The following is a 14,493-nucleotide window of genomic DNA, read 5'->3' on the forward strand; positions in this document are numbered from 1 at the left end:
TTTTTTGCTTAATGAGCTGAGTTTGATCAGACGACTGCGCAGCCTGTGCTGGATGCAGTCAACCGCAGAGGAAACTGGTGAACCCTTGCAGACACTGTCTCGGGCAATTCGAAATCCTGATTTTCATTTTAATGTTTTTATACAACGTTGCTGCAGCATGTTTTGTTATTGTTTTTGTTCTTGGACTTCTTGAACAATAACAGATGCATGGTTTATACTGCACTGCATGAAGCTTACCAATTGATGTCAAATAAAAGCGCTTTTCACACTTCAGGAATGGTGGACGGCACATCCTGAGGCTTGTGACTATGACCAATCAGAGCAAACTGGGCTTTAATGAGGGGCAGCCGCCGGTGTCACATGACATGAAACATGTATTTGTGGATGTAGCTGCTTCATTGCCGTTGCTTCAAATCGTCAAAGATGCCATTAGTTCAAAGTCAGTCAGTGATGCTTGAAAATTCTGCTGTTTTTGTAGAAATGGGGGCTTCATCTGGTGAAACTGTATTGTAACTGCTGAAGGCTGAGCATCTTGAGCTGAGCTGCAGGAAACGTTGGGATTAGTCCATGCCCTCCAAAAGCCATTTCATATGCAGGGTGTTTGTAATGTGTCAACAACACGCATACATGAATACACTGTTAAGCTGCTGTTTGACACTAAGACTTATAAATAAGTAAAGAATACAAATGACTTTGTTAGCATATACTTACTCAGCCATTTAGGCTTTCACAGAGACAAAGCTTCCCTCTTAATAATGTATAACTAATGTAAATTTGATGTAAAATAATGTCGAAGCAGTCAGTATACAGTTTGTAAGCTGTTTGGTGCATTTGTGATGAAGCCAAGTGAGTGACCTGAGAGCAGTGTTTGTCTTCCTGCAACACTGGCCCCTACATACTGAAGTAAATACTGATTGCTGATTGTTCTTGGTTCTTTCTCTCACACACACAGAGCCCAGTAACCACAGGTCACCTCCTACGCTTGATTTCTTCGGCCTGCATGTGAGACGGGTGCCTTTGAGCGAACATGACTCCCATCTTTCATCGCTCAGCCTTTCATTAAGCCTGGCCTGCAGCAAGCCTCAACATGCACGCCTCTGCTGTACAATCCCAGGAATCCCTCTATGCCTCTCCCTGCTTTGCTCATTCACAATGGCTTCTCGGTCTGTTGCAACATTTCACTGGAAGTCTCCTCTGCTCACATGCTGTGGGACTTTTAGTTTTTTGTGATGGGTTATTTTGGCTCGTGCTGCCAAGCCGATGTGCTATGCTGTACTTTTTTATGACATGCTCTCATCGTCCTACTTTGTCCTTCGGCTTGTGTTTGTGTGTGTGGAGAGTTTGTTCAGCGTGATTCACTCATCAAGGTCAGCCTTCTGACAGGAGCAGCAGATCTCATTGTATGTAAGCAGGGCGTGAGTAAGTGGCTCCCAACCAGGAAGTGGCTGATTATTTAAGCCATCACGTTCTTTTTCATTTGAGCTGCACTTCACACATGGGAACGGTGCCAGAGGTCAGCAGCAGGATGGCTGATTTTAGCACTGACTTAAGTCATTTTAGAGGGATCAGAAAGCCTTTAAATTTTTACATATTTCATTTTTGCATCATGAAAATGTCTTAAATTATTTCTTAAAACATTTTGAGCAATACTGATAATTTTGCTTTAATTGTACGTTTTCCTGTTTTTTTTCCAGGTACGTGGAATGGTACTACTAAAGTGGCAATCAAGACCCTGAAGCCAGGCACCATGTCTCCAGAGGCTTTCCTGCAGGAGGCTCAGATCATGAAGAAACTAAGACACGACAAACTGGTGCCTCTTTATGCGGTGGTGTCTGAAGAGCCCATCTATATTGTTACAGAGTTCATGGGCAAAGGTAAGAACTGCTCAAAGAAGCCACGTGGATATTTGTGACAAGCAAACACACACTTCATGGGACAGTCTCACTCTTAATAGATTTGTAAAGCACATTAGCTTCTGAGCTGCAGACTTTTTATTAAGGAACTAATGTGTGAACAAAGTAAAAAATAACAAAATTTGTCACAAATCTTTGTTCACTATATAGTTTTAAAAGACATTTTACTTTTTGAAGAGGTAAGAAATGTAAATAGATGGTTGAAGTTGAAGTTTTTTCCAAGAAAAGAAGAGCTGATGGTGAATTAATTTTGGTATTTAAAAAAAAATCACACTTTTTTAAAAATGTTTTTAAAAATTGCACATTATGAAGAATCAGTGTGTTTCCTTGTCTCTTGTTTTCAGATCTTATTATACTGCAGCCAAGCATTGCTTGAGGAATCTCTGATGCTATAGTGAATTATACTGTGCAAATAACAACTGTGTAATTGAATCTTATGGGACAAAAAAAAAAAAGAAACAACAAACAAGCTGTTGTGTAGATTTGTGAAATACTGGCAAACATGAAATACAATCTGTAAGTTCTGCTGATTTCTCCATATAAGCAGACTCAGTGATTTTTAGGAAGATACAAAGACAGATTAATAAGTGTTTACTTTGTCCGCTCATTTTGATTTTGATGTCAGTGTTGTGTCTTTAAAAAGTTGGGGTGTTTTTGCATGTGTACTGTTATGACCCCTCCCTGTGAGCATTTATAAACTGTGGACCAAAATGGAAAAACTTCGAACAAATTGAGGGCCTGACTGGTTCAATGTTTATTAAAAACTCATTAAAATGACCTAATTACACATATTAAACCTTCAACTAGCCTAAAAGTTATTGCCTATAAAACAACATTGATCATTAAATTAAATTCAAAGGTTTTTACTCTGTGATGCTCATTAGTTGTATTATTAAGGCACATATGTCAAAGGATTAAGGATGATAAGGCTGCCATTATAAAGTCTAGTTCTTATTCAACATTTTGTTCTTATCTACAATATGAGTAAATGGAGGGGGGTTGTTGAAAGTTGACACAAGTTAGTAGCTCCATCAGGCTGCTGGAGAACAAGGTACACACTTGTGGGCCCCATGATTGACATGCCAACGTACTGGCGGTGCATTGTGGGACTTGTAGTATTATGGTGGTGCATGGACTCTTATCACTGGACCAGCTCTAATGGTGAATAGATATGATCATGCAGGCCAAAGATAATTCATTCACAGGTCAGATGTGGCCCACAAGCATTGAGTTTGACTCATATGGTCTAGATAGAAGAAATAAAAATGAATAAAACAAGGGCTCTCTTTGATGCCAGCATACAGTTCTCCAAAATCTCTCTATATTATTTAACCATACTGGTTTCACAAATGTACAGGTTTTCCATTTCTTGTGCATTAATGCAACCCCACACTATTAGAGACCCACATGTTACTGACCTGTTGTCATTTAAATAAGAAACTAAATATTATAGATTATTTGTTTTTCTGTGAGATGTGTTACTAACGTAAATTCTGCTAAATGAAGTAGATTACAACCCTTACAGCTCCAGAAACAGTTCAAATAAAAGAGACTTTGTGACCATTAAACATGAACAGGAAACTTGAGTTTAAAAAAAAGAAAATCTTACATGGTTTCAGATGATTGTGATTGTTGACTGCTGTACTTTGTGTGTTCACACACTCCACAGACAGATGTATTTTATCTGCTTGACAGCGTTCTCTTATTAACTCTGACAGGTAGTTTATTGGATTTTCTGAAAGAGGGAGATGGAAAATGTCTGAAGCTGCCTCAGCTGGTGGACATGGCTTCACAGGTAGGATCAAAACACCACGTCTAACTCCTTTCACAGGTGCAGCAGCTCCCTTAGTCTCTTACCTGCCAGCTGCTGTTTTAACTCTGACTGAGGGAAGGCTTATTGTGCATCACCAGTACACAAAGGAACCTCCATGTTTAAAGCCCTGTTCGTGGGTGTGTACAAGTCAAATACGAAGGACCTGTGAATGAAGGTTTCTGTTTATTCTCCATCTGGCTGGCATATTTATTTAGTATCTCCCATCCCCTCGCTTCTCCTCCTCTGCACAACCGTGTGTGCCTCCCCTCCTCCTAAACCACTTAACTGCCTGTAGCACTTAAACACTTCTCACCAGAGGCCACTTAAGCTCGCAAGTTCAGTCACCTACTGTGATCTGCTCTTAATTCAGCTCTCCATGCTCTCGGGCTCGATCCTCTCTCCACTCAGCGGAGTGGAAAAGTGTTTGAGAATCAGTCTGACAGAGGCTGAAAGCAGAGACGCCTCGGAGGGAGTTGGCAGACAGTGTGAGAGGGTGTTTGATAGCTGTGTTTAAGATTTATCTAATTGCTCACATTGTCAGTCTCACAGTGTTTTTTTTTTTACTTTGGACATCTAAGTCTACATTTAAATCTGGGTCAAATCTCAGAGTAGTGTGTTTCTCTATGGCTAGAAATCTTTCATTTGGCTTTTTAAGACTTTAAATTTAGTTTCATTCTAATGCCGCTCTGATTTTTTCTTTTTTGTGACTCCTCCTTTCTTCCTGTGTGCGTCATTCCAGATTGCAGAAGGTATGGCCTTCATCGAGAGGATGAATTACATCCACAGGGACCTGAGAGCTGCCAACATCCTGGTGGCTGATAACCTGGTTTGTAAGATTGCTGACTTTGGCCTGGCCCGGCTTATCGAGGACAACGAGTACACCGCCAGACAAGGTGTGTGTTAGGACCTGGATGCAGCTTGTGCACACACACACACACACATTTACAGCTCTGCGTTTGTGAGGATCTGCACAGGCTATAAATACTTGGCATTTATTTTGAACCTTATGAGCCTACACCAGCCCTCAGACTGGATCTTAATGTTATTGTAAATTAACCTTTACGGCACAAAACAGAAAAAATGCGACGTGTGAAAACAAAACAACAAATCTTTTTTAACTATAACCATATTTAACTAAATCTGTCTCAAAATGATGCAGTGAGTTTTGTTTTTTGAGTTTTTCTAATACAAACAAGCTCTAAATGTGTGTTAATGTTGGTTTTAATTTATTTTCTGAATTGATATGTTTGACAAAGTCTTTTTAGATGAGCTGCTTTCATATTTTCTGACATTTTATTCAGTTTTACTTCTTGTAGAAACAATCAACGCTGCCTGTAGAGCTAAAACAATTAAATAATTAAGTAGCTCCCTTGTTTAAGATTTTCTCTTATTTCTCATGAAAGAGTAAAACTAAAAATATTAGTAGCAGTTTTAACAGCAATGAAGATGATTATTTGCAGCCCTACCATCAGATTTTAGCAGCTGATCCTTGCTTGGACTAAAATACAAGAACACATTTAGGTTGTGATATTTGAGGCTAAAAGCATAAGCTGGATAATCTATTTGTAGACATTTTACATTCATAATTTTGTTTATCCACCAAATATTTCTGTTTCTTGTTAAATTTATCTCCTGTTATTGAACACGTTTACCTTTTTCCTGACAGTTTAATGTCTAAAATAGCCAATTTAATCTACTCTGTTTATCATCTGCAGTCCCATTTGTATCAACAATTCTAAAAACCTTTTCTTAATAACTCTAAATGTTTTTTTCCCCCAGGTGCCAAATTCCCCATCAAGTGGACAGCCCCTGAAGCTGCATTATATGGTCGCTTTACTATCAAATCTGACGTTTGGTCGTTTGGTATACTACTGACTGAACTGGTGACCAAGGGCAGAGTACCATACCCAGGTGAGAGCAAATATAAAAAACACTTGTAATATTTCAGGGTCTTTAAAAGTTCTGCTTGCACTTGATTATGTGCAATAAAAAAGAAAAAGATAAATTAAAGAACTTCCTATAAACAAACCAGAATAAATGATTTAGTGGCCTCAGGGTGACACCCTGACATTTGTGATAGCCCACTATTTAGCAGGGTCTGCCACCTCGTGCCTGCCCTCTGCTGTGGGAGAGCAGGACTGCAGTGTGTGACTGATTAACTGTGTTCCTCTGGCACTAATGACCTGCTGCCATATGGCTGGCTTAACCACTGTCTCTTTGTACTGGCCCATCTGGCTCTAGTGGTTCTTGGTTTCAATGCAAATCATTTGACCTTATTAATGCATTAAAGTGCAAATCTGGGGGGCTGAACCCCCACATTCTCCTTCCTGACACTGATGTGTGCCTCACTGGATCTTTGCTGATAGAAGTCTTCATTTTTACTACAGTGTGAAAGCTTCTGGAAGCAGTTATACTAAGCATCTGCATGGGAACAAACATATTTTTTCTGTTTAGACTTAGAGTATATATAGATAGCTGATGTATGTCAGACATTTAATTAGAGATCAGGCTTTCAGATGCTAGGCGTAAATCACGCCTCAGCATCCGACATACCGCCATGTCACCATGTCTCGGGCTCAGCAGCTGCTTCTGGGCCCTGCCTCTTTCTCAGAGTGTGAGATAATCTGATCCTCACTCTCCCACAGAGCCACCATGCTGCTGACTCTGTGTCATAACCTCTTTTAGCTGCAGCTGAGCTCCCCATGGAGCTGTGCCTGTGCTGTGTCACAGGGTTCGGGATCACTGGCTTCCTGTCTTGGAAAGGAATCCACAAATCTGGTGCTCTAGTATGGAAGGAAGAGGCTCGAGGATGAAGCAGTATTGACTGGTTTTCTGTTTGAAGCTGATGCCAATAGTGACAAACTGGAGTTTATTAACCTGTCTGCTCTTTTTGAACACAGGAGCATCTTTTTTTTTTTACTTTTTAACACTTCTAACAGTACTATTGTCCTGTATGTGTTGCATCTGTCACAAAACAGACTGCAAGTCCTACAGGAAATAATGACCCAACATCCAGCTATGTTGCTGACTTTTTGTGAGATTGTGTCTTTTTCTACACAGTGGTTTGCGTGGGCATTTACTCCCACCGTCAGTCACGGTGTCAAAGTTTTCCACAGTTTCAGGCTGCATGATGGGTTAGTTCCTAATCCAAACACTAGTTTTATTGTCTTTGAAACTTTTGTAGTTGGCATCTTGTCTTACAAATGTACTCCAACCCTTATTGGACAGCAGTGATATAAATAGGAAATTCATCATGAATTAAGTAATATTAATTTTTCCCTTTTATGTCTTTTTTTTCCCGCTTTTTATTATTTTCCTTTCATGGAAGCCAGTCTTGACCAGGGATCTAATGCAGCTCTTAGTCATGTTTCTTGGTTAGAGCTAAATTTATAATTTAACAGTGGAAAATATTGAGTCATTCTGGATATTACTTCAAATACTTCAATGAATCAAATGAAACATCTCTTGTTGTCACTTTAGAGATTCACTAAATTTGCACTTCAACCCAAAAGCACCATCTTCTGTTAAGTTGTCCCAAAGTTCCCCTTTTGGTACTATAAATACATTGTGGTGCCATAAAATTAAAACCACCAGCCAAATACTGTGTGATGACGTGGGATGGTCTGTGGCGTCTGCCACTGGGACATTACTTTCAGATCCTGTGGGACCTGTGTGGGTCATCTTGCAGATTCTCACCCAGTTTAGTAGGTTTTTGTACAGCTTGGACTGTCTGTTTTTTTCTTTTTATTCTCTTGAGCAGTTTTTTTTTGTGTGTGTGTGTGTGTGTTGAAGCACTTTGTCCTGCTGTTGGAGGTCTTTTGGTTTACAATCTTTCTGCATGAAGTTCTTCTTTTTTAAATAAAATGACTAAATAAAAAAAAAGAAAAACACAAATTTTATATAGTTCTGAACAGGGCTGGGTATCAACACTTATTTCCTGAATCGATTCGATTAAATTCACAACAGCCTGATTTGATTAAATGTAATGTAATAGTTTACAGGTGAATGTAATCCATTAGCGATTAAAACATTCAGACTTTGACATAATTTAGGTAAGAGAAGCTGATTTTGATCAAATAGGTGCTTTGCCACAGCTGTGAACATAGTCTACCAAAACCTATGTTGCATCCTTTTTCATCTAGTTTCATAGTTTTCCAGCCTTACATTTAGAATTTCTATTATTGGGTGCCCAGAAACAAAGTTAGCACAATTGCTATTTTAAAAATCCAAATTATCTCGACGAGAGAAGCTGATTTTGGAAGAAAGTGACGCAGGCAACGTTTCAGATCGCGCCGAGCATCGGGAAGTCACGGCGGAGTAGGGTCACTGTTGTCAAAAGGAAAAAAAAAAAAAAAACAATCAAGTTTTATGAATGGGTCTTGGATTAATTAAATGTTAATCAGTTCAAATAATTTTTTTTTAAACTCTGCTCTTGTTATGAAGTTAAGGTCATTAATGAGTTAATGACTGAAGAACTTGTGAATCTAATCATGGAGATGCTTTTTATTTATCTTACATTCCTCTATTTTTCTATTTATAAAGGTATGGTAAACCGTGAGGTTCTTGAGCAGGTAGAGCGGGGTTACCGCATGCCCTGCCCACACGGCTGCCCCGAGTCCCTCCACGAGATGATGAGGCAGTGCTGGAAGAAGGAACCTGATGAAAGACCCACCTTTGAATACATCCAGTCCTTCCTAGAAGACTACTTCACAGCCACGGAGCCACAATACCAGCCTGGAGACAATCTCTAGTCTGTTGGTGTTTGATGAACTCTGGCACAGCAAGGTACATCAGTGGAGAACAAAACTTGGGACAACATAGACACTGGCATACCTGGAAATGTTCGTCCCTCGTATACCGGGGGACCAAGTGTCCACATATGCCAATGGGTGCTGGTGCGATAAACTCTGGGAACTCTGCCAATCAGAATAATCCATGTGGGCTGGCCACAACACTGTGATTTAAAGAGGGTGGAGATTTGATTAGAGTTTGTAGAGATGCAGATTTTTTTTTCTTAATTTACTTTTTTAAATGATAAAAAAAAATCCCCCTTCCTCCCCCCTTTAGCTTCCCGCTTTTTTTTTAATTTACACAAGTCTTTTAAAAGGTTGGCAAAGAGGTTTTTTTTAAGTGACCAATAACTGTGGTTGAATTGTTGAGTATGTGCTGCGACTGTAAAGCTTTGATGGAGATGCGTGCGTTGACAAACGGTGACATAAAGGTCTGCTGTATGGTTGTAAGAATGTACTGATAAATCAAAGCAGATGTACATACAGTATGTATAAAAAGAAATGTATTTTAAGCAGGTGCGATGAGATCGAGAATGAGAATGAAAGACATGTTGTGTGTGATTACTTTTAATGTGCTCACTCGAATGAGAAGTTGCGTGTTTGTTTTTCTTTTACTTTTTTTTTTTCATTTAATCCAGGATTTTAGATCATAAAGAGTTATTTTGATAATTTGCAACAGATTTTGTAATTATCATTTTTATAAATGCTTAGAAATGGACATTACAGTTATGAAATTTTAAGAAAGGTTGAGTTCATTGATCAAAACAATTAGCAGCATTGGGTTTGTGCAAAACTACTTTAGTGAAACATCACAGTGAAATGAGATCTCCTGTGATCCATGGTACTGGTACTGGAGTTCATTAAATCTTCTTTAAACCGGAGCGTTATTCTTATTCTTGTCAGCAAACTCTAACCAACCAATGACTAAAGAACCACGCAGAGCTGTCCATTGATGTTCAATGAAATATTTCAAACAGTATTTCGAGCTTTCCTTGTGGTTTTCTTGTAATTCCCAGAGATGGAGATGATGGATCACGTCCTGAGTGTGTAAACTGGTAGAAAAGACTAAACAAATGTGCACACAGACTGTGGTCCGGGCAGAACTTGAGTGATTTTTCTAGATTCTAATGAAAACATAGAAGTTCCAATGAATTCTTACAGGTATTTCTCCTTCCACATGCACTAAAAAATAATTCTTATCAAGGTGTGACAAATAAGGAGACAATGAGGAGACAAAGATGTGAATTATTTTTGTTTGTTTCTTTTCTGAGTCTCATTCACATAATATGCGATTGTTCTTGAAAAAAATTGATGTGAACTAGAGGGGGTGAAATTACTGAGAATTGTTACTAATATGATTTTGTACAGAATAAATCATAAATAAAAAGGTTTACTGTTTTTGTTTTTTTTTTTCCTTGGAAGACTCAAACATCAGATTAATTTTTCACTTGGTCAACAAGAAGCCCAGAGTTTTATTCATTTACACTGTTTAACAACAAGTGTGCACATTATTTATTTTTACATTCAGTATTTTACATCATTACAGTTGCAGTGTATTTGTATTTCAACATGATGCCTATTATACAAACACAATCTAGTTCTGCTTTGAAATAAAGTGCTGCGTGTTAAGACACTGTAGCTTCACTCGTCCTCAATCCTGCAAAGAAAGACAAAATAAGTCATTTTTAAAAACTGCATCATAAGCTCTGTATCTGATGACAACATACAGGTTTTGCTTTAGTATAAGACTGTACACAGGTAGACAAAGCCAGTAAAATTCCAGCTGGTGGTATGAAATGTAACACACAGGATCACATCAGTAAAACTCACCTGACCATCTCCTTGTACTTGTCCAGAGCTTCCTGGGCCACATACTGAATGAAGCCTGGGTCCTGCAGCTCCAGCTCTCCAGGAACAGAGAAGATGAGTGGGGGAGAGTTCAGAACATTGACCTCCACCTTGGTCTCAGTTACAGACATGTTCTGTTCATCATGGCTCTCTGGCGCCATCTGGTGAACAGGAAAAGTTATACCAATCAGTCTTTATGTGTTTATTATCTATGTAAAAAATTCCAAAGCTGATTTTCTTACCACTTTGTCTAAGTTTATCTATTTTCCATCCAGATAATAAACACATGACTCTTATACATGCATGATAAACCCCCCACTCTACCCCTCATCCCAGCTCACCATGGTGATGCGGAAGATATTTTGAGGAGTGCTGCTGTCGCTCACAGCCTTCCCCACCCAGCTGAATTCAGCTGCCATGTTGCTGAGCCAGTTGATTGTTTCATCAGTGTGGCGTTGAACAATAGACAAGATCTCATCGTACTGCTCTTTGGACACATCCAGCAGCTGGGAAACTTCGTCTAGTTCTACGTGCAACTCCCGAACACTGGGACACTCTGGAAACGGGAGAAAAGGTGAGCTGCAAAATGTGAAGGTGGGAGCTGAAATAAACACAAGATGTGTGAGTGTGGTGGTGCTTCACCTGTGAGCAGAGATCCCTGGCAGGCCTCACACTTGCTCTGAAGCTGCCAGCACTCTGATGTCTGTTTGCGAAGGTCTCTGCACAATTTCCTGTTCTGCAAGAAGCGAGGGATACTTTCCCTCGCTACATTAAATGGAAAAAAAGTTTCACAGGTGTTTAAATAATTGTTATACATGTGTATATTTAAGAACGGCAAAAAATTAAATCAGTCGGGCAATGATAGAAATATTTTTGTTTGAAGCTGTTTTTTAATATTATAATTGTGCTAATCCAGTATTTCTCCATCAACTAAATAATCTGCAAGTTTTGACACCAACAAGTTACAGAAGCATGCATCACCTTTCTTCCTCTCCTCCTCCACTGCCTGATGAAGGTCATCAAACACCTGAGTCACCACAGCTCCAAACTCTTCCACCACACTTTTGCCAAAGTCAAAAAAGGATTCCAGCACCTCCTCCAGGCCAACTCCCTGCAGGAAACCTGAGTCCCGGCCAGGGTAATAGGGATCATCGGTGGTTTCTTCTGCCTGGACATCTGTGTTGTTCAGGAAAGCTCTCTGAAGGACCTTGTCGAGCCTGCTGCTCATGTTAGAGACCAGGGTGATGCTGCGGTTCACCAGCTTGCCAATTTTGCTCATCACACGGTTGAAGGACTCCTCAAGTTGGACAACATCTGTGTCAGAGTCATTGGTGCCTTGATTCACAAGAATATCCCCGGCTTCAATGGGGCGCTCGCGAGGTCCAAAGCGCCGGGAGATTCTTTGGAAAAGGTTTTCCACCTACAGTACAGAAATACAGAAAAATCTTCGGTGGTTTTCAGTCTGGTTTGCAGTTTAGAGACCTCCCAATGATTATAAGGATCAAAAACATTGTACATGTTTACTGGCTACACGCCCTAGGGCCCAAATAGTGAGAGGGCTATTAGTCTCATCTCTGAATTAGTTTTCTCAATGTATATGAGAGAAAGACACACACACACACACACACACACACACACACACACACACACACACACACACACACACACACACATATACATATATATATATATATATATATATATATATACATCAAAGAGTGGTGATAGAGATATAAAAATTACCAATATTTGGCACCAAAAGAATGAAATGGCTAAATAGAGGCACCATGAAGCCACAGTGAAACTTAAAATATTACACAAAATGAAACAAGATGCAAAATAAAGAAAACAAAGATAACTGCAAGACATTAAGTAATCCAAATATTACCACAAAGTCACACTAATATATGTATTAGTTGCACACTACATACCTCTCTTACTGCCTGAGTGCCTGAGCTTTGTGGGAGAAGTGGGCCCTCTTTTAAATGTCTGCTCCCAGGGGCCAGTTGTTTCATATTCCATCTATGAGTGGTCTAAATTTGACTAACCTTTCTTTAATATTGTCCTTCCTGGTTAAATATTGTGGCGTTTCATGTCTTCACACCTCTAACATCTTACTGAAACAACCTATAATACAAACTAAATAATCTAGGTATTGCTGAACTGGTGGTGAACAGAAAACTATAGAATATAAAAAAAGAAAAGGCTGTTGCACTCTCTGGTGTTTAATATGGAGATGTTTTTTTGTCATGACCTGTGGCTCACATCATCATTGCAAATGCATTCAGGAGATTTAATGCAAGCTTTTATACCTTATGGTGGAAAGTAGCAAAGCCCCTGCGGCAGGTGGAGGTGTAGAAGGATTTACAAGCATCCTCCAAACAGGGTCTGCACTCCTCCCACTCAGACTGCAGGGAGTCTTTGCATTGCTCCTCAGCCTCCTCCAGCTTCTCTGTCACCTCCTTTGCCAGCTGGGCTGCCCCCTGGTGGGAGAAATTGGAATATAGTACATTTTTTATAATGTCCCTTTCTCTCTTGTATTATTATTATTATTATTATTATTATTAGCTGTTACAGCCTTACTCTCTTTTTGTCATTGCTGTGTTTGAGGGATTTCATGAGGTGCTCATGCTTTTGCTCATTCCTCCACATCACCTCCCTCATCTGCTTCACTGCATACAAGGCCCTTCTCACTTCTTCATCCACAAGTTTCTCTCCATCCACAGACAGCTCTGTGAAATACAGAAAAAGAGGAATATACTTTACATTTTACAGTCTAATAGTCAGAGCAAGAAGCAAAGCAAAAATATTTGAAATTTTGAAAACAAATCTTTCAATACTTCAAAGTTACTTAAAAAAAACTACTAACATATATTCATATTGTAAAAAATTCTGTTCTCACGTTTTAAAGTGTCGTCAGAGATGACTTTAGTTTGGTCGGTGGGAGCAGAACTGAGGACACTCAGTGTTGCCACCAAAAGCATTAAACTGAGCAGGAGCTTCATCCTGGGGCCCAGTCGCAGTGTTTGATGGAAGAAATTGACTCTGCAAGGACATGACAGATTCAGTCCATGTGTTAGAAGTGACTGATTCAGATTCACACTGGCAGATAAAGAAGTGCCATGTCAGTTCTGTAGGCATTGTGTGCGTGCATGCAAATACAAAGCAGGTCAAGTTAAGAAACTAAGAGGACACGTGTCATCAAGTCTGATCCACAAGGCTAATGGGATTTAAGAGTGATTTAACATCAGAAGAACCATGCCTGGTAATGGGGAACATTGCCACCTGGTGGTGCTACACATCTATCCACAGAACTCCTGTGGAAATCAGATAACAGGAAACAGAGTCCTTGCTGTAAATAGTGGTAAGTGCATCATAGTATGTCCACAAAAGCTGGATATTATGGCTGTCCAGATTAGTTTAGACAGCCAGTATTGCATAACTCAAGGACTTTTCTCGTCCCTCCTTCTTGTGAGTCCTCTAATTAATTTAGCTGACTTTTGTTTTTACTGTAAGTCATACCATTAAAAGGCCAAAAGCACTATGTGAGCTCTGAATAAATGGCATCATGGAGTTCATCTCTGCTGGGAATCTGTGTTTAAGTCTGCTGTGCCAGGAGGCCAGGCGCCATCAAGTCATAAAGATGAACACAAAAAAAGAAGAAGTTTGGTTCCTTAGCTTTGGTTCCTCATCTGCCTCCCTTTACAGGAGCCCCTGGCTCAGTGCAGTCATGTAAGGAGTTATACAAGGTGGCATCCAGCAGGGATTTACTGTAAATGGGGATATACCCATGAACTTATTTCATTATGGGTTTAAGTTGCTTATCAAGTCTGTTTTATAATATCATGTTGGTTACATATCTAGCCTCTGTTTCTAAGGTGACTCAAGCACTGAGAAATAATGTTGAAAAAAGATAAAACTGATGAACAAAATGCATCATTAAATGTGATAAATTTGTCTTAAAAGGGTTAAAGTGATAAATCGGATGCACAAGTCAGCAGATAACCACAACATCGCTTTAAAGAATTAAGTAAAATCTGAAATGATAACACACTTACAGAATGTAAAATACAAATAGAAGGTATAAAAAATGAAAGATTAGGACTAAACAAGAAGAAAAGAAAGAAAA

The 14,493-nt window shown here is 39.4% G+C and overlaps 2 protein-coding genes across 2 annotated transcripts in view; one reads left to right on the forward strand and one right to left on the reverse strand.

The window, feature by feature from the left end:
* yes1 (YES proto-oncogene 1, Src family tyrosine kinase) overlaps window positions 1-9,905 on the forward strand; it is a 29,795-nt gene extending 19,890 nt beyond the window's left edge. The window contains exons 8-12 of the mRNA XM_041992111.1: window positions 1,695-1,874; window positions 3,632-3,708; window positions 4,466-4,619; window positions 5,506-5,637; window positions 8,269-9,905. Coding sequence (XP_041848045.1) covers window positions 1,695-1,874; window positions 3,632-3,708; window positions 4,466-4,619; window positions 5,506-5,637; window positions 8,269-8,477 — 752 coding nt within the window. The 3' untranslated portion in view covers window positions 8,478-9,905. The remainder of the gene's footprint in view (window positions 1-1,694; window positions 1,875-3,631; window positions 3,709-4,465; window positions 4,620-5,505; window positions 5,638-8,268) is intronic.
* Window positions 9,906-10,025: 120 nt separating this feature from the next.
* clul1 (clusterin-like 1 (retinal)) lies at window positions 10,026-13,472 on the reverse strand. Its single transcript, XM_041992112.1, has 8 exons — window positions 13,267-13,472; window positions 12,948-13,096; window positions 12,677-12,847; window positions 11,346-11,784; window positions 11,007-11,129; window positions 10,706-10,920; window positions 10,347-10,525; window positions 10,026-10,173 (listed from the first exon to the last, which is right to left on the reverse strand). The coding sequence occupies exons 1-8, from the start codon at window positions 13,367-13,369 to the stop codon at window positions 10,158-10,160; spliced, it is 1,395 nt and encodes a 464-aa protein (XP_041848046.1). The 5' UTR covers window positions 13,370-13,472; the 3' UTR covers window positions 10,026-10,157.
* Window positions 13,473-14,493: the final 1,021 nt, after the last annotated feature.

The sequence above is a fragment of the Melanotaenia boesemani genome, chromosome 8, assembly GCF_017639745.1.
Source record: "Melanotaenia boesemani isolate fMelBoe1 chromosome 8, fMelBoe1.pri, whole genome shotgun sequence".
Classification (NCBI taxonomy): Eukaryota; Metazoa; Chordata; class Actinopteri; order Atheriniformes; family Melanotaeniidae; genus Melanotaenia; species Melanotaenia boesemani.

Bases quoted from the DNA above. Each gene is read 5' to 3' on its own strand.
- clul1 (XM_041992112.1), bottom strand. From the start codon at position 13,369: ATGAAGCTCCTGCTCAGTTTAATGCTTTTGGTGGCAACACTGAGTGTC. The intron at 13,097-13,266 runs GTGAGAACAGAA...TGTATTTCACAG, and splicing joins CTCTGACGACACTTTAAAAC to AGCTGTCTGTGGATGGAGAG. The intron at 11,130-11,345 runs GTGATGCATGCT...CATTTAATGTAG, and splicing joins GGAGGAGGAGAGGAAGAAAG to CGAGGGAAAGTATCCCTCGC.